We start from the raw sequence: 20,300 nt of genomic DNA, 5'->3' as shown, positions 1-20,300 counted from the left end.
GTAATTAACTTGCTTAGTAAAATAAATTTTACCTGGGTACAGTTCTTGAACTCATTAATTAAATATGACATGTTGTTGTTCATGAAGCCTAGCCAGACGCTCTCAGGATGGACATGAGGTGCATAATAAATGAACCAAGCTAACAAAAAGCATCTTAGACCCTGGCCAGTCGTATGACGAGGGCTGCATGTATAATGAATGTAATGGTTACCTTGAGGTTACCTTGAGGTGCTTCCGGGGCTTAGCGTCCCCGTGGCCCGGTCGTCGACCAGGCCTCCTGGTTGCTGGACTGATCAACCAGGCTGTTGGACGCGGCTGCTCGCAGCCTGACGTATGAGTCACAGCCTGGTTGATCAGGTATCCTTTGGAGGTGCTTATCCAGTTATCTCTTGAACACTGTGAGGGGTCGGCCAGTTATGCCCCTTATGTGTAGCGGAAGCGTGTTGAACAGTCTCGGGCCTCTAATGTTGATTGAGTTCTCTCTCAGAGTACCTGTTGCACCTCCGCTTTTCAAGGGGGGGTATTCTGCACATCCTGCCATGTCTTCTGGTCTCATGTGATGTTATTTCTGTGTACAGGTTTGGGACCAGCCCCTAAATTTTTTTTTTTGTTTTTTTTGAGATATATACAAGAGTTGTTATATTCTTGTACAGCCACTAGTACGCGTAGTGTTTCGGGCAAGTCCTTAATCCTATGGTCCCTGGAATACGATCCCCTGCCGCGAAGAATCGTTTAGCGTGGAATCGTGGAATTATTTTCCACATGTAAATTATTATGTATCTCTCCCGCCTGCGCTCAAGGGAGTACAGATTTAGGCTCTTTAGTTGGTCCCAGTAATTTAGATGTTTTACTGAGTGGATTCTAGCAGTAAAAGATCTCTGCACACTCTCCAGGTCAGCAATTTCTCAAGCTTTGAAAAGGGCTGTCATTGTGCAGCAGTATTCCACTCTAGAGAGCACAAGCGTTTTGAAAAGTATCATCATCGGTATAGCATCTCTAGTGTGAAATGTTCTTGTTATCCAACCTGTCATTTTTCTTGCAGTTGTGACGGCTACTTTATTGTAGGTAAAGTCTTCCGACATGAGTACACCCCAGATCCTTTACATTGGCTTTTCGTTCTATGTTATGATTTGCCTGAGTTTTGTACGTGGTGTCCGTTTATATATTTTCAATTTTTCCGTAGCGCATGAGCTGGAATTTATCCTCGTTAAACACCATATTATTTTCTGTAGCCCATAGAAAGATCTGATCTACATCTGATTGGAGGTTTGCCGTGTCCTCTATGTTGCCAACTCTCATGAAAATCCTAGTGTCATCTGCAAAGGATGATACAGTGCTATAGGTTGTGCCCTTGTCTATGTCCGATATTAGGATGAGAAAAAGTACTGGAGCAAGCACAGTTCCCTGGGGGACTGAGCTCTTCACGGTTGATGGGCTAGATTTTATTTTGTTGACTATTACACATTGGGTTCTGTTGGTCAGGAAATTGTAGATCCATCTGCCTATTTTCCCGGTGATTCCTTTTGAACGCATTTTATGTGCAATAACACCAATGTCACATTTATCAAAAGCTTTTGCGAAATAAGACACGTATTATTTTTTTCTGACCAGGGGGGAAAAGACACAAGCCTATTGGGGCTTAAATTTATTAGTAAATTAAATTCTGCAGAACATGTAAATAATATAAGTAGGAATAAACAAATGTAACATGTCCATGTCTGAGGACTAATTAATTAACTTAAAATATACCCCCGTAGTAGTAAGCATAACCTAGTGACATGGCAAACACGTTCTGCAGAAACCTAATGGCAGATGAAATGTAATTAGAACTAGGTATAACAGTCAGGACACAAAGGGGAAATAAAGTGTATAGACACAACACTTAACGGAGCCCGACCAAGACATAATGGGAAATCCTAGAATTAATAGGCGGGCAGAAAATACCTAGTGACTGGGGAAAAACTGATATGACAAATGGGAGAAGTTTTTCCCAGGGCGTGAGGCCGGCCGCTAAGGAATAAGGAGAAGGGTTTCCTGACTCTTACTAGCACCTAGACTGGGCAAAGGATTAGCTGCGGACAGCGGGACACTTGGGGACCGGCGCTGCACCCCCCCCCCCCCCCGCCCCCCGAAGGGCGAGGCCCTTCATATATACAATAGAGGCAGCATATATACAATAGTTATATATATATATATATGTATATGAAGCATATATACAATAGTTATATATATACTGTATATACAGGTACACATTCTGGCAGAGCCAATCACAATGATTTTTTATAAAGAAAAAAACTATTAATTAGAGCTAACATTATTCAGAACCTTCAAATATACACACATATCTACTGATGGTATGCAAAATATATAATATAATAGTTGAAGTGTAGTGACTTAGCTCTGTATAAACTATAACATTGAGCAACCTTTTTTGACTGGTGTCAAACAAAGTAGCTCTTCATCTTTGAGAAAAACATAGCAATACCATAATTTAAGACTCCAAAAAAATCGTGCCATAGGATGCGAGCCGTCTGCCTGGCTACCAGCCATCCCAGATCCCACCAGGTGTGTACCACTTGCATGTCCAGCATCTCTGTCACACAGTCATTGCTGTCAATCTTGTACCGATATTTCTTGAATGTATTAACTGAATAGTAATGCCTAGTTCGTGTAATACAGAGAATTTTTATTATAGAGGGTTTTTCAGTAGGGATTCCAATTAGTGCCGACACCTCATCTGTGAAGTTTTGCTGCCTCTCTAGTCCTAACTTATGGAAGTGTCTGTCAGCGTATCCGAGACGGCGACGCCGATGGAGCTCTGACAGTGTGGCATCATCCATTTCCTCGCGGGACAGCAGAGTAATCACTCCTTTCATCACTGCCATGAAGTACTGAACCTGGGTAAAAATTTATATTCATTGTCCTAAATTCTGCTTATGTGATGCATTTTTTTGTTTTGTTGATTGGTTTTCATATCTGCAGAACAGTACTACTACCACTTCCACAGTCAAGTAATTTACTCTAGCCACCTTTTACGATCAAACATTAAATATTCCTCAACTGAATTTAGTTTTTGTAATTCTTACCAATTCTTCCTTTCAAAAATTTATTTCAACTTGCTCATCCTTAAGTAAAATATTGATCTCTCATTGAGTTACCACATTTTATTAAGGTGGTCTCTATTTCACCAGTGCTTTAATTATCAGTACTGAAGACATTCAAACATCTTTACTAGCACTTTTATCATAGTAAATCATTTACTTGGTTTTTAATTTTCTTCACAATTAATGACCTTCATTCTTAGGAAGTAAGTAATTATCAAAACAAGGCACCAAACCGGGAAGGCTATGTAACACCATCAAATGTATGGAATAATCAGAGGGCGCTAAATATCGCTAAGGATGCCAATACGAGAACAGAAACGCATAAGGCGACCACCCCTCAAGTGACCATGACTGGCGGTCAGAAAGCAACACACGCTCATCCTGGAAGTCAGGACATTCAACAAGGATATGCACGACGGTAAGACGGTCAACGCAATTTGGACAATAAGGATCTGGGCGGCGCTCCATTAAGTGACCGTGAGTTAAGCAAGTATGGGTAAGATGCAACCTCGCCAGAGCCGTTTTCCACCGCCGGTTACGGTGGCAGGAGGAAGGCCACGGCAGAACATAACTCTTAAGAGTACACAGTTTGTTACCAACAACAGAAGACCAACAACCCTGTCAACGGGCAAGGATGGAGGAATAAATAACTGGATAAAAGTCGGAAAAAGGAATACCTTTAAGGGAAACGGGACAAGAGCGGATTGCCTCTCTAGTGGCAGCATCCACACGCTCATTTAAAGAAACACCAACATGGTTGGGAACCCAGCAAAACTCCATGGATTTTAATTTACTAGAGATAAGAAACAGCCAATGTTGAATCTCGACGACAACGGGATGGACAGGATTAAAGGACCCGAGAGTCACGAGGGCACTACGAGAGTCAACGACAATCACAAAGGAGGATTGACAACGAAAAGGCAGGAGACGGAGAGCATGGAGTATAGCATAAAGCTCTGCTGTGAAGATGCTAGTCTCCGAAGAGAGGCAACACATATAAGTGCGGTCAGGAAAACACCGGAGTAGCCCACACCGTCTGCGGACTTAGACCCATTGGTGAAGATGGAAACGGAGCGGGAGTATGAAGTGCACTCACGAAAAAGGCGTTTCAGAACCATAGGAGGAGTATAAGCTTTAATAATGCAGGTCAAGGATGTACAAAACTTCGGAAGGGGGCCCCCTTCACGGAGGCAAGGAAGGAGCAATACGAGGAGAAATATGAGAAAGATGAATGGAATGAGACCTGTAAGTGAGATAGCTGGACAGAAAGAGGGAGGTGGTGAAGAGGAACAAGAACAACAGGAGGGGTAAAAGTCAAAACACGACAGAGGCAAGAGGAAGGATGTTACAAGGACTGCGCCAGATAGCGAAGACAGCAGCAATCACGTGGGTCCTGGAGAGATAGGAAACCAAACTGAGGGCAAGAGTCGAACGAAAGACACCAGAGCTGAGGCGCAACCCAGCATGGAGCAAAACATGAAGACAGCGAAGAGTAGAAGGAGAAGTGGACGAATAAGCATGGCAACCATAATCGAGTTTAGACAGAACGAGTGAGGAATGTAGAAAGAGGAGCGTACACCTATCTGCCCCCCAAGAAGTATGGGACAAAACCTTAAGTAGGTTAAGGGCCTTAGAGCATTCAACTCGGAGGTAAGAGATATGGGCTGACCAAGACAAAATCGTGTCAAAGATTAACCCCACAAACTTAGCGAAATCCTTATACACAAGGGGGATGTCCATAAATTGATAAAGAGGGACGAAGAATGACATGCTTCCGAGTAAAAGTCATAGCAAAAGTCTTAGACGCAGAGAACTTGAAGCCATGATCGGTGGCCCAAGACAACATGGCATCAATTGCAAGTTGAAGTCGCCATTGAAGGAGAGGCGAATCACCCCGACAGCAAAGGGTAAGATCGGTAAGGTAACATAGAGAGCAGAGAAGACGCCAGAAGGGAGGGAGGAAAGAAGACCATTGAGAGCAACAAGAAAATGAGTAGTGCTCAGAGTAGTAGTGAAAGGAACGATGTGCTCAGAGTGGTGAAAGTATTAGTGTAGAGTAGTGCTCAGAGTAGTGAAAGGAACGACGAGAGAGGAAACTTTGGAGGAAGAGAGGGAGAGTCCCACGAAGGCCAAAAGAATGAAGTTGGGACAGAATATGATACCGCCAGGTAGTGTTTTAAGCCTTTTCCAGGTCAAAAAGGACGGCAACGACGGAGGTCTTCGCAACAAAAGCAGTACGAATATAAACCTCCAAGTTCACCAGGACATCTGTTGTGTTGTGGCATTTGCGAAAACCAAATTGAGAAGGGGAAAGGAGGTGATAGTGCTCTAAGAACCACATCAGACGAACGTTAACCATATGTTCAAAGAGCTTGCAGACACAACTCGTAAGGGCAATAGGGCGGAAGTCCTTGGGGGAAGACCCGAGAGACCCTGGTTTCCGAATAGGGAGGACAACAGCATCGAACCAGTCCTCAGGGACTGACGACGACTCCCTGACCCGATTAAACAGACTCAGTAAATACTGAGACGAGCACGAAGGGAGATGTCGAAGCATCTCATAATGAATGCCATCAGAGCCTGCCGCCGTAGAACCGCAGAGGGTCAGGAAGACTGGAGCTCAGAAATAGAGAAGGGATTGTTATATTGAAGGCAGAGATAGGTACAGAAATTCAAAGGACGAGATTCAAGAAGAGGCTTACGAAGAAGGAAGGAATGGGGAAGATGAGAACCAAAGCTAGCAGACGAAAAGTGGGAACCCAATTCGGTCACAACTTGCAACAGGTCCGCCACAAGAGTACCAACGAGGTGAAGGACCGGGGAGATATCGGGAACGAACTTACCTGCTATCTTGCGGATACGCTTCCCATACTTGACTGTACTTGACAAGATCATTGGCAAAAATGCTTGCCCTGATGGAAAACAAGGTCAATGAGTCTACCAGGAGATAAGAAACCTTGATAGATCATAATGGCTCTGGCACAGTGAGCATCCAAGGCTTCCCCTTGGACAAGTACCAGTAGGTTTCCTTCCAACAAGTCTCCATGTATGCAGTTTCCATTATAGCACACTTAGATTATATTTGCCATTATATTGTAATAATAGTTATTTATTCTTCCACTTTCCTTTATCTTATACAGGAACTGTGTTCTAAAGACCATTCGGTAACAAATGTCTCTCCATCTATAACATTTTGCAACTAAACTAAACGCATCACTCTGAACTATGACAAAATATTTACCTGCAGTATATAGTGATTTTGGCTGATTGAAGGATTTGCAAAGGATTCAACACGTAACACTTGACTCAGAAATCAGCTAACAGCTTTGCTTTTAATGCTCTGGTAAACACAAACATGAGCTTTTTCATTTAATTTGCTCAAAGGTATCTGGCCCAGTGATACAAAAACAATATTCTTTATAGAACATTAGTTGCATTTTCCTCAAGTCACTTACAGCCTTATATAGTTTTAGCACAACACTTTGTAAACCTGGAATACCCGCCATTCTTGCAAGATCCTCATTATATTCCCACTGCAATCCCTGGAAACACAAACCGTAACTGTCTCTATTTTCCGCTTGTTACAACTTGTAATAAAGTTGCTACATCTTGGCTTAACGTGTTTATGACGTATTAGAACGTTGTTATAACTTGCTATATTGATTATTATAACTGGTTAGGTGTTAAAACTTGTTCGAACGTTGTACCAACGTCGTAGTTTCAGTGTGTGTTTGGCGGGATGAACCCAATTTAGGAAAATATCTAATGGGAAGGCCTTTACTACACAGATCCCTAATAGCTTTGTCAGTATCTTCATCCATTTCCACCTTGCTAGGTAAAGTAACAGTTTGCGTTACTGTCTTCAGAAAGATATCTGAAAACAGCGTGAAGACTATAGTATTTCTTCCTATGAAGAAGAAATACTATAGTAAGAAAAGTGCAACCATCTTTCAGTTGTTATATCAGGTAATATATCTAAAAACATTCTACCATATACAACAATGATTTACCCAAATACTGTACTGTACGCAGATGATGAGTCACAATAACGTGGCTAAAGATATAAAGACTAAATCACACACCAAAAGATGAGGAGACGACAACGTTTCAGTCCGTCCTGGATCATTATCAAGTCGATTGTGAGGACCATTATCACAATGGACTTGATAATGGTCCAGGACAGACCGAAACGTTGTCGTGTCCTCATCTTGTTGTCCATGTAATAGGACCCATTATCACCACACTAGAAATACATATCTCTTTGATGTCCCCAGAGTCAAACTTAATCTGTGTAAACACTCTATGCAAATAAAGGGACCCAGTCTATGGAACTCACTCCCTAATGAATTGAAAAGCTGTCCAACTTTTGCGTCATTCAAAAACAAAATTAAAAAGTACCTAATTTCATCTTCATAGTTTTTTACCTTGTTGCTTTAAAATTGCACTGTATCTATTGCTACCCAATCTCCCAATATTTATGTACCCAATCCGAACATCTTTACCATTGTGATCATTGCTGTCTTCTTATATATACTATCAATTTGCTGTATGATGCCTATTAATCTTGTTAAAATTATCAATCAAGCTGTCAATGTAATCAATCAGAGCTTTAATATACCAATGTGCTTTAATATACTTACTAATCTCTCTCATTTGATTTATTCTTGCAATGTATCTTATCATTTTATTAATTCTGCTAGAATTTACCTACTTAAAATTATCTGTTAAATTTTCTTTCCTCCTATTTGGACACAAAACAGGACAACTATTTTTCTCTTGAATGTGAGCGCGCGACATATTTTCATGTCTGACGAACAAATAGTTCTATAATATTGAATTCTTATCCGATCGAGTTGGGATAGTATGAAGATGTTTGCCATGAAATTTACGTTTTCTCTAATAGCCACATAACCTATTTGGGAGAACGGAATTGTCTTGTATCTTCGTGGTAGAACTGTTGTATTGTTGACACGCGAAGTGTAATCAACAAAGTTTCTTTATATGGTGCCGGTCTAACGCATTCTTGTGTGAAATTTTATACATATGTTCTTCTCGAACATTCTATTGCGAACACATTTGTATAAAAATGAAATACGTACATAGAAAATTAAGGTCAAGACAGTGAAAAGAATATACACTATTTCAATACTGGTTTCGCTGATGTGCGGTAACAGGTAACACTTCGCCCACTTCCAACACACTTGCGGGTGGGCCGCGATCATGATTCTACATTTATATGCATATGTCCGTGTAGAGAATTTTATTGTGATCTCTGAGATACCAAATTTAACGCTGTAGGACAAGTGTGGAGTTGACAAACCTGAAAAGAATAGAAACATTTCGTCGCTGTTTGGAGCTCACGGCTAGTGATTGACGTAGTTCTTTATTTGGTGGTGGATTAACTCATGCTTTGGTGACATTTTATACATATGTTCTTCTAGAACATTCTATTGCGAACACATTGGTACTAAAATGAAATGTGTACATCGAAAATTAAGGTCAGGACAGTGAAAAGAGTATACACTTTTCAGTGTTTCCGCTCCATGGCCCGAAACGCCGAGAGCACTTTGTGCTTACTTTTTTCCTCGTTTGCTGGGAGGATGAGAGTGTTAAGGACCTGCCCGAAACACTGCGCACACTAGTGGCTTTACAAGATAGTAATTAATTACCTAAGTGAAGTTACAGGATGAGAGCTACGCTCATGGTGTCCCATCTTCCCAGAACTCTTAGTCATATAACGCTTTGAAACTACTGACGGTCTTGGCCTCCACCACCTTCTCCCCTAAATTGTTCCAACCGTCTATCACTCTGTTTGCGAAAGTGAATTTTCTTATATTTCTTCGGCATCTGTGTTTAGCTAGTTTATATCTATGACCTCTTGTTCTTAAAGTTCCAGGTCTCAGGAAATCTTCCTTATCGATTTTATCAATTCCTATTACTATTTTGTATGTAGTGATCATATCACCTCTTTTTCTTCTGTCTTCTAGTTTTGGCATATTTAATGCCTCTAACCTCTCCTCGTAGCTCTTGCCCTTCAGTTCTGGGAGCCACTTAGTAGCATGTCTTTGCACCTTTTCCAGTTTGTTGTAACAAACTACGCTGTTGTAAGAATTATCCAGAGTGGTTTATCGACAAAAGAGAATGGGAAGCTGAGCCCGCATGGTGACCTGGGAACCTGACCCCAGGGGAATTCGCGGTGGAAATAACCGACGCCTTGTTCATAGCTGCGTATAATGAATCATCCTATAGTATTCAGTAATTTAGAGAAATTAGCCTTTATTCATTTTGCATTAAAATTGTATTGTATAATAGTACTGGATACAATATCAAGAGTATTCTAATTATTGAGTTTAAGTCACCATCAGTGACGTCACGAATCAGATCTAACTTGTAAGGCGGAGTGACCGGCGGTCATAGGTCATCAGGGTTGACAGGTCTACTATTTCTCAAAGTTCAATTAACCATTTTGGGGGATCGGGAACAGCTCTGCCGTTAGATGTTTGTGTAATTTAATTTCAGTAAAATAATTCAACCAGTCTGGATCAATTCAGTACAAACAGAGGTTAATTGTTATAACTTAAACCTTGCTAAGTAACTGGGGTAAGCGATGCGGAAGGATACAATGTTCTAGTCTGGGCTAGATCAGACGAGGACAGGTCAGTGTGGAAACAGGAGCAACTGGGAGAGGCCAACCATCTTACCTCTCCTCAAGACCAGCCCAACATCTTTAGCTGGTTGCCCAAGGTATAGTTGCTATGGTTATTTATAGAGGTAGTCTCATTGCCAGTCAGGTCAAGTAGGGAGTGTTAAAGTGACAGGGAGTGAACATATTTAGATTTTTGTTTTAGTTTTCTTTTAATAAATTAATTAAGTTAATAATTTGCATTTTTACTGTTTCCATGTGTTTTATGTGTACACTTGTCCTGGTCACGTGGTCCACACGAGGTAGAGTTGGATTGGGCGCCGATTCTAACATCGAATCATTCCCGTGTAATTAATTTCACACTCTTAAGTTTCCACGGTCATCGGTTATAGTGGGGATCAAGCCCCAAGGTTGATTAATTCGCATGATCGATCCAGACCTCGATCATTGCTGTGTTACTGGTCTGGTGGTGGCAGCGTAGAGGCGACTCTAGGGTTTTGCTCAAAGCCTAGGTCACGTCATACTGGGTGTAGAATCCTAAGTCGGTCAATCGTCTTAGGACCACGTGGCGTGGAGTTGGCTTTGGTAAAAGTTTTGGAGTCCCTTGGTAGAGAATAAAAAGTAAGAATACGGGTAGAAAGAGGCAAAGAATGAAGATAAGTCAGAGAGGAACCCTAACCCGTGTTACAATGGTGCACAGCGGTGGTTTCAACAATTTTGTTTGAAATTGTTGAAAGGCTCACGCGTCTAGCCGTTCGAACACGTGCGTGGATGCTACCCAGCAAACACAAATCATCTACACAACGTTCGCCTATCTCTTCCCATAGGTGTGGGAATGATTTGCATTGAGAATGGTGCAGGAGAGCCTTTGAGAAACTTTTACTCAAAAAATCCAAACACAAAGGTTTAATTATAAATTGTTTTTCTACAATTATTTTCTTCCAAATGTAAAACAAATAGTTTTTACATGTTTAAATATAAAATTTATGGTGTTTTTTTGTAAAATTCATTAATAAATTGTGAATGATATATATTGGCTGAGTGAAACCTTTAAAATCCATTTAGTTATAATTTGAACAGAAAAAAGTATTTTTCCAAATTTTCTAAAAATTGCTCTTTTTAACACAATTTGACTCCTTATACATTCCACTAAACACTATATCATGTTTAAATATATAATTTATGTATTATTCTCTAAAATAATTTATATAAATTATATAAGTTGCTGGAAAGTGGTGTTAAAGATTCTGAAAACATTTTGTTGTGTTAATATGTTCTTATTAACTATGTCTCAAGTTCACAGTTTATCAAACAAGAATATTAACATTCGTCAACTCTTAAAATCTTATATGTTATCTTGCTGGTGCAAAAAAGGGTGAATCTTTAGGAACAGCTATAGTATCTATATATCACAAATGGTGTTTTCCCTAACTCAAACAATGTAGGGTTTATTATTCTACACATATTTCTAATGACTCTTAGATGTTTACATTCTCTGAAGTATAATTGTGAAGGCTGTGTCCATCACTCTCAACACAGATTCTTAAACTCGTCTCTGCAGGTTCAACTATATAATTAGTTTCCATTTTGAATCTCCATGGACATTTGTGTCCAAAATGAAACCAATGTGGTTTCCTTCAGCGCCTTCAGCCAGCACATTTGCTCATTCATTTCCACAGATTCCAACAAGGTAGGGGATTTACAGAAATTTGTATATTCATATTGTTATATATTAAAAATATGAATGCAGTTCAATATGATAAGACAAATACATGAGTTTATGATAAATTCGTTTTCTGTGATATACCATTGATATGCTCTTTTTTTCTTTAAACGGCAGACTAAACTAAAGTGCTCACATCAACAGATTTGATGTATAAATGGTCAATGCTCAACAGAGTTAGTATAAATGTATTAGTATAAATCTTACTTGTCTCATTGTTAATTCACATTCAATGTCAACTTGTGGTTGCATTGTACAAGGCCAACACAGATGATCGAAGGAAACTAACTCTGCTCTAGTTCCATGAAGTTGCTATTTGGTCTTTACTCAATGCATTGTACATGCATTGTACAAGGCCAACACAGATGATCGAAGGAAACTAACTCTGCTCTAGTTCCATGAAGTTGCTATTTGGTCTTTATTGAAATTTGACAAGGCAGAGTGGCCTGCAACAACTACACCATCTCCACATCTAGTTCATGCTCCAGACATAAATCATGACACTGGTCCTGTGTATCCTCCTGCTGACCCGTCAACACCTGGCCCGTCGGGTGTGAGGCGCCCTCTCTTCACGTCTACACCTAGTGCTGAATCTGATGAAGATAATTCATATTCCACATTAGTGTTTGAAAACAATAGTGAGAGCGACGATTCAGACAGTAGTTTATTGCCAACCCAGAGACAACAGCGACGTGTTGTTATAGCAGAGACTCGCCTGAACTATAAATTGAAACATGAGCTGGTAAAAATCCCCAAACGTCGCAGGTGTGAAGTGTGTTCAAAGTCGGGTATCAGGAAGGAAACTGGTATAGCGTGCAAGACATGCGATGTTCCACTTTGCGTCATACCTTGTAATTACACCACTTATCACAGGAAAAGGGTGTATTGGGTGGACAAGAAATAACCACCTACATCAGCTTCACTCCACCTAGGAACATCTGTTGAGCAACTTCAGGAATCAGTACCTGAAGGAGGTGGAGTGGAGATAAAATGCTCAACTTATTTTACTACAATCGTCTTTGCTTTGGTAAGTACACATAATTGTCTTAGATTGTTTCAGTATTGTAGTCTATTTTCTTAGGAATATTTTGATACCTAAATGAGAACTGTAGCACGAAAACTAAAGTAAGTATACATGAAACAAGAGAAACTTTTTTTGTGGGTGTTGCGGGTGTGAGTTGGAGTGTCAAGAGCGGGTTCCGGTTGTGTGTTTTCCGTCATCTCTACAGCTGTGAATTCCAAGGAATTGTATTTGATATGCATATGTCTGTGTAGGGAATTTTATTCCGAACACTATACAAAAAAAAACGGTGTGAAACAAGTATAAACTTGAAAAACATGAGCAAAGTAAAAACTTTTGACGCTCACGGGTACAAACACGCGTAAGATTTTATTCGCCGCAAATTTATTTGACGCTGTGTTGGCCAACTCTACCCATGTTCTTATAGAACTTTCTATTGCGAACACATTGCTATAAAAATGAAATACGTAGCTTCAGAAATAATGTCAGGAGAGTTAAATAAGTATAAACATTCAAAGCACTGCATCCCAACAGTGTCGTCCCTGCTGAAATCACGGCTAACGCTTCGCCCAGTTCCCACACTCGTGCGGGTCACCCGATACCATAATTAGACATTGATAGGCATATGTCTGGGTGGGGAATTTTATTGCGAGTTCAGTGATATCAAAATGAGCGCTGTAGGATGACTGTGAGGCTGGCAACAAACGAAAGAGTATGAACATTTACTTCCTGTTTGGGTGTCACGGCGAGTCATCTTCGTGTTTATTTACTTCGTGGTGGGATACCAAATGCTTCGGTGACATTTTATGCATATGGTCTTGTAGAGAATTTTATTGCCAACGCATTGATACCAAAATGAAAAACGTAGCTTGAGAATTGAGGTTAGGAGCGTGAAAAGATTATAAACTTTTTTGTGTTTACGCTTGAGCGCCCAGAACGCCGCACGCACAACCCGCTTGGTTTTTCCAGCTAGTGCCGCGCGCACTAAAGTGTTAAGCAACTGACATATGTGGAGAGCTAGTATCAAAATTTATATGTTTGTCCTGCACACCGCCCCCCATCCAGTGGGCAGCGGTGGATAGGTTAGGTGGATAGGGGGTTAGGTTGGTAGGTTACATTGAGTTAATTAGGTAGTACTTAGTGTTTATCTGTTATAGATAGGAGCTGCCTGGTATGGGCCAATAGGCCTTCTGCAGTTACCTTTGTTTTTATGTTTTTGCCCTGTAACCTAAATGGTTAGAGAGGCACATATATGGGCTTAGGGACTGAACCCCACACTACATTTAGCTAAGCTGGTTACAATCTTGATGATATAGTTACAAAATTCTGTATAAGTCGTCACATTATCAATGGGTTCGAGATCAACCACAATTTCCTGAATAGATATAACAAAGGGGATATTAATAGGGTATTAAAATTGTCAACACAAGATAGAACACGAAACAATGGGTATAAATTGGATAAGTTTAGATTTAGGAAAGACTTGGGTAAATACAGGGTCAGTAACAGGGTTGTTGATTTGTGGAATTTTTCTTAACTTATAAATTTATCTTTATTTATCTTAAACTGGTTGGGAGAGGTACAGTTTTTAACATAATTGGGAAGGTCATTCCACATTCGAGGTCTCTTGATTTGTAAAGCATTTCTAGTTTGACTAAGTCGTACTCTTGGAATATCAAATAGGTATTTGTTTCTGGTGTGGTGCTCATGGGATCTGTTACAACCTTCTAGGAAGCTTTTAAGGTCAGGATTGACATTACAGTGCAGCGTTTTATATATATAAAATACACATGAGAGTATGTGCAGGGACTTAATATCTAACATATTCAGAGATTTGAGTAAGGGGTCCATATATACTGCCCGGTTGCCTGAAATGCTATATGCCTACTATAGTGGCTTTAGGTATTGTATGCACTAGCTCTATCTATAAATCCAACATTATGTTTGTAAATCAACTATGTATGTACTTTCCTGAATAAAATTGACTTTACTGTACACTTATATTCTCTGTGGATTTGTTACCCCTATCGTTTGGGAGAAAAAAAATGACTAATACGTTCGGCGAATGACTTTGACTTCAACTTCACTTTGACTTCGTTCATGTCATCGTATTTTCCGTAATATATAAAGGTTATGACAATGCAATTATATTATTGTGTGCAAATAAGTTTGAAATTTCATGTACCCTAAAAATATTAAAATAAAGAATAAGAATAATTAAATAATTGTTGTAGTAAATTGTCACACGTTCATCATACGCAAACGAACACACAGTTTGGAGCGTCAGTACAAGACCGCCGCCATTTTAAAACACGGCTTCGAATGTAAGTAATGTTTTTCTCGTACTAACACTGTGTTATACAATAGATTTGGTCTTGAATTCACAAATTTAGTTGTTACATCTGACAGAGTATGTTAGACGGTGTAATGCTGGTCCATGTTAACGTATTTGTGGGCTTGGTTGGTTTAAATGTGGAGGCGAGGCCTGGCAGTGCTGGTGTATGTGGAGGCGAGGCGAGGCCTGGCAGTGCTGGTGTATGTGGAGGCGAGGCCTGGCTGTGCTGGTGAGTATGTGGAGGCGAGGCCTGGCAGTGCTGGTGTATGTGGAGGCGAGGCCTGGCAGTGCTGGTGTATGTGGAGGCGAGGCCTGGCTGTGCTAGTGTGTATGTGGAGGCGAGGCCTGGCTGTGCTAGTGTGTATGTGGAGGCGAGGCCTGGCTGTGCTAGTGTGTATGTGGAGGCGAGGCCTGGCTGTGCTAGTGTGTATGTGGAGGCGAGGCCTGGCTGTGCTAGTGTGTATGTGGAGGCGAGGCCTGGCTGTGCTGGTGTATGTGGAGGCGAGGCCTGGCTGTGCTAGTGTGTATGTGGAGGCGAGGCCTGGCTGTGCTAGTGTGTATGTGGAGGCGAGGCCTGGCTGTGCTAGTGTGTATGTGGAGGCGAGGCCTGGCTGTGCTGGTGTATGTGGAGGCGAGGCCTGGCTGTGCTAGTGTGTATGTGGAGGCGAGGCCTGGCTGTGCTAGTGTGTATGTGGAGGCGAGGCCTGGCTGTGCTAGTGTGTATGTGGAGGCGAGGCCTGGCTGTGCTAGTGTGTATGTGGAGGCGAGGCCTGGCAGTGCTGGTGTATGTGGAGGCGAGGCCTGGCTGTGCTAGTGTGTATGTGGAGGCGAGGCCTGGCTGTGCTAGTGTGTATGTGGAGGCGAGGCCTGGCAGTGCTGGTGTATGTGGAGGCGAGGCCTGGCAGTGCTGGTGTATGTGGAGGCGAGGCCTGGCTGTGCTAGTGTGTATGTGGAGGCGAGGCCTGGCTGTGCTAGTGTGTATGTGGAGGCGAGGCCTGTCTGTGCTAGTGTGTATGTGGAGGCGAGGCCTGGCTGTGCTAGTGTGTATGTGGAGGCGAGGCCTGGCTGTGCTAGTGTGTATGTGGAGGCGAGGCATGTACAACACTCCCCAATAGGAAGAAAACCCACTGGGTTCTAGGCTAGGTTAGGCTTATCTGTAATAATTGAATTAAGCCTAGCAAAGCCTAGAACCTAGTTCAGTAATTTAAAAAATGTTGTAACTTGAAAAATGCCATTCAATACATTACACAATTTAAATATTTTCAGGCAATCAACACAACCCTCTCATGTTGGCTAACCCTCTCTCATGTTGGTCAATAATTTAATTATTTTTTTATGGAGTAATCTTTGCTGTTGAAATGTAGTCTTTTTGAGACTACATTTCAAATGTAGTGTGTGTGGAGGCGTGTATGTTAGGTATTACCTAATATACACGGTCTAATATATCTATCTGTGTGAAATAGATTAAATCCATTTATTTGATATTCAGCTAATAGTTCTGTATTTTCTACATTCATCCATGTTTTGGTAAGTGCAATAATATGTATTGTTTCATTGCAGATTAGAGATTCAAGATAGTTCTAGATTTCCGAAGTACTGAAACGCGCGCCATACAGGCTTGGTGGATCTAGGTGCAAGGTAAAATTATTTACATTTACTTGTTTTGTATTTATGTTTTGTATTTATATGCATATATGCATTTATATGCATTATTCTATAGAATAATAGATCTCGTAATAATTTTGCAAAAATAGTGGCATTTACTATTTTTAAAAGATTATTAAAAAATTTACTGATATGGTGCATTCGGAAGGGCGAAGAGGGAGAACGGCCTGTTGACATAGCTCGGGTGCAGGGGGGGGGGGGTTGTGTAAAAGCCTGGTTTGTGCCTCGGAGAGGCTATGGGATCCAGTAAGTTCAGTAGAACTTCGGTTTCAACCCTTTTACCCTGTTGTAGCTCAGTCGATTAAGGCAGTGTCTGGGATGCTCCCGGACGCAGGTTCGAATCCTCGTCACGGCCCTTGTGGATTTGTTCATTTGATGCATCACGTTATTGTGATCTGTGTGTGTAATTCTTCACTTGCTACAGCAACAGGAATGTGTGTGTATGTATTTGTGTTGTTGAATATGACCGAAAGTGTAAGATTAATGATTCTAACACAAATCGTCTGAATATTTGTTTTTCTTCACTGTTGAGAGTAGTTAAAAAAATTTACTCAAGTTTATTTTCACACTTTATTTATGGTCCTTAAGTCCCTCTCCTTAATGCTGCTGCTGTTTCTCGCATCTTTGCATCGCTTGTATGTTTGGGGGTTTGGCCTCTTGCTATATATTGATTCCATTTGTGTGTGTTTGGGTCTCAGGCCCTCTCGCAATTTCTGTTGAACAAACCCCTTTTCCTAGTTCTGCATCTCTCCTTTGGTACAAATTTTGTTGTGCTTTTATCATATATTTCACAAAACTTGACATACATTTCATTTACTTCATGTCCTATCAGCAAGTGTTTGTCAAATTCTTTAAGGAAAGTTTATCATCCTGATTGCAGATCTCTATCGCTATTATGTCAACTTCTTGTGGATTCGCAATCATTATTTAATTTACCTTTAGGTGTTCTTTCACCAGCACAGCAACACTGTACCTCTCCCAACCAGTTTAAGATAAAAACTAAGTACTAACTAATTAACTCAATGTAACCTACCTTACCCCCAAAATGTCAACCCTTGTCTTCTATTTTAAACAATGCTGTTTTGTTGACCAAATTGTATTTTTGTTTTTTTCTGCAATGTTTCCCCCCCCCCCCCCACCACTCTACCACCACATTGAGTTTAGTAGCTCTGTGCACGTCAGGTGCTGTTTAATATACAGACCTACTCCTCCATTTGACCTAGTTTCTCTATCACATCTATATCACTTTGTGCTTTAGGCCTGGTGGAGCTTGGTCCACCAGGCTGTTGTTTGGAGTGGCCCGCAGATCCACATACAGTCTGCATATGATATACAGTCTGTTGATCAATTGAACTACAGTAGTTAGTTTTTATCATCCGAATGCACCAATATGTGTTCATTCTTCCCAGATGAAGGAACTAGGTAATATTCATCATCTGAATGCACCATCTGAAGCTTTAACACACTCATGATACACGAGAGGTTTAAAAAACTTTTAAAACTTTTAAAACTTTTTGACCTATGTATTTAAAAGCAATTCTAAAGTTAAAAAGTGTAGCATAGGCCCCCTCGCAGAATGTTCTTAATATGATCCTCAGGTTATAGTTTTCTATCTAAAACCACTCCTAGATCTCTTTCTTGATCAGAATTCTTTATAGATCTCTGTGGCTCGATCATAGAAACTGAGCAAATTCGTTACACTGGACCTTCCAGATCGAATACCATGCTGACAGTCTGATATATCATTCAGTACGTCTGCATCTGAAATTGAGCAATACCGGATTTATTATTTGGTTTTATAAATTTTATACTTATAATCTTAACTTATTTCAGAGACCACGAGTAATCTGGGCTTCGAACTCAACAGAAAAGCCTTCCGTAGACCTGCTTCTTTGCTACATAATAGACAAAATTTAGTAAGTATTGATTTATTTACTATTTATTATTTATTTACCGTTATTAGTATAATAGATCTCGTAATAATTTTGCAAAAATAATGGCATTTACTATTTTAAAAAGCTCGGGTGCAGGGGGGGGGGGTTATGTAAAAGCCTGGTTTGTGCCTCGGAGAGGCTATGGGATCCAGTAAGATCGTCCTTCCTTTCCTCCCTAGAATCTGGATGTAGCAGGTGCTCAATTGTCAAAAGTGAAAAATTGGTTTTGTCTTCCGAATGCACCATTTCTGTAAATTTGCTAATAATCTTTTAAAAATAGTAAATGCCATTATTTTTGCAAAATTATTACGAGATCTATTATACTAATAACGGTTTGATAAAATACAGTAGACTGCCTACTGGTTTTACCTGTAATAAGGTTTGATACAGATGATTATGATTATGGTTTTGGCCTCCACCACCCTCTCACCTAACTTGTTCCAACCATGTCTACCACGCTGCTTGCGAAAGTTAATTTTCTAATATTTCTGTGGCATCTTTGTTTGGTTACCTTTTACAATATCTTCTTTTTATTCTACCATCTAGTTTTGGCATTTTATGCCTCTAACCTGGGAGCCACTTATTGGCAAGTCTATACCTTTACCAGTTGATGTGATTCTTTAGATATGGGCACCATATCTCCAGGTGTCCTACACAATTAGCTTTAATTAAATTTTCCAAAATTATCACTTACACTTGTAATACAGGGTTCTAGGTTCCCTATAGTGTCCTTTATTGAAATAGAGTTTAACAACAATTTCAATGTCCCTATTTTCTTTTAGATTATATCTCAACATATAATTAATGTCCAACAGGACATGATTACTCTTTCCAATGGGAGGATGGTATTGAATATTTGATCTAGTACTGATGGAATAATTTATATAATAATCACTAGAAATTATTTCGATAAGAATTTGAATTTATGCATGTCTTTGTTTTGGCATGCCTCTATTTCCATATGTTACATTTCTGCATGTCTCCAATTCTGGAAGTGTTCACTTTTGCATGTGCCTGACAAGGATGTTATATGCACCAGCTTTAATTATCACACATTGTATATAATGAATGACTTATTTTTAGAATTTTAATACATATTGCATCTGTCAATACATTATTAACAATAATATAGGTAATATGGTAGTCTAATGTAGAAATTTGACACTCTTTAACAGAATGTACGAGTATAAGCGAAAAAAGCGACTCCAATACAACAACAGATGGATGCAAGTATCAAGAAGGCTAAAACGTATACACAAAATGCATCCAAATACAGCTGTACACACTAGTGACCCCATTAATCTTACTGAGGCAGCATCAAGTTCAGAGATTGAGTCGTCAGACAATGACATTAGTTCTTTTGAAGCCGAGTCAAATCAAGAGTATGGATTAGGCTCTGAAATTGATGATTTACACATGAATCTTACTGATATTCATGATGTATTATCTAATTCTCAAAGTGAGGAGGAGAATGATGACCATGATAATCATCATTCACTTGTTTACCCACAGAATTTATTAATTCAGTGGGTAAACAAGAATGGTGTTACACACAATGCTGTTGATGAATTATTTTTTTGCAGTAACAGAAAAAATGGAATACATAATGAAGGAATTATCAAAATTGACATTTTTATCAGGGGATATCCTGAATATTGTCAAAATGACGGAAACCCATATGTCAAAAACACATGGAGATATACCAATCCTGGAAGACATTCTTCCATCCCCACTTGAAACTGTTGAGCAGGTGGAAAGTCTGTCACATGAGCTAAAAGTTAACAGTGAATATAAAAAGAGTATGGTAAGTGTTGCTTAATTCTTTTAGCCTGAGTATGGTAAGTGTTGCTGAATTTTTTTAGCCTTGTACATTTG

At 40.0% G+C, this 20,300-nt stretch overlaps 1 protein-coding gene across 1 annotated transcript in view; it reads right to left on the bottom strand.

Annotated features, from left to right (window-relative positions):
- Positions 1–2,441: 2,441 nt before the first annotated feature.
- The window catches only part of LOC123762175 (uncharacterized), an 85,584-nt gene continuing 67,725 nt past the window's right edge, over positions 2,442–20,300 (bottom strand). Inside the window, exon 6 of the mRNA XM_069335588.1 lies at positions 2,442–2,897. Coding sequence (XP_069191689.1) covers positions 2,442–2,897 — 456 coding nt within the window. The remainder of the gene's footprint in view (positions 2,898–20,300) is intronic.

This window comes from Procambarus clarkii, chromosome 34 (genome assembly GCF_040958095.1).
Source record: "Procambarus clarkii isolate CNS0578487 chromosome 34, FALCON_Pclarkii_2.0, whole genome shotgun sequence".
Lineage (NCBI taxonomy): Eukaryota > Metazoa > Arthropoda > Malacostraca > Decapoda > Cambaridae > Procambarus > Procambarus clarkii.
This window is presented reverse-complemented; position numbering and strand designations above follow the sequence as displayed.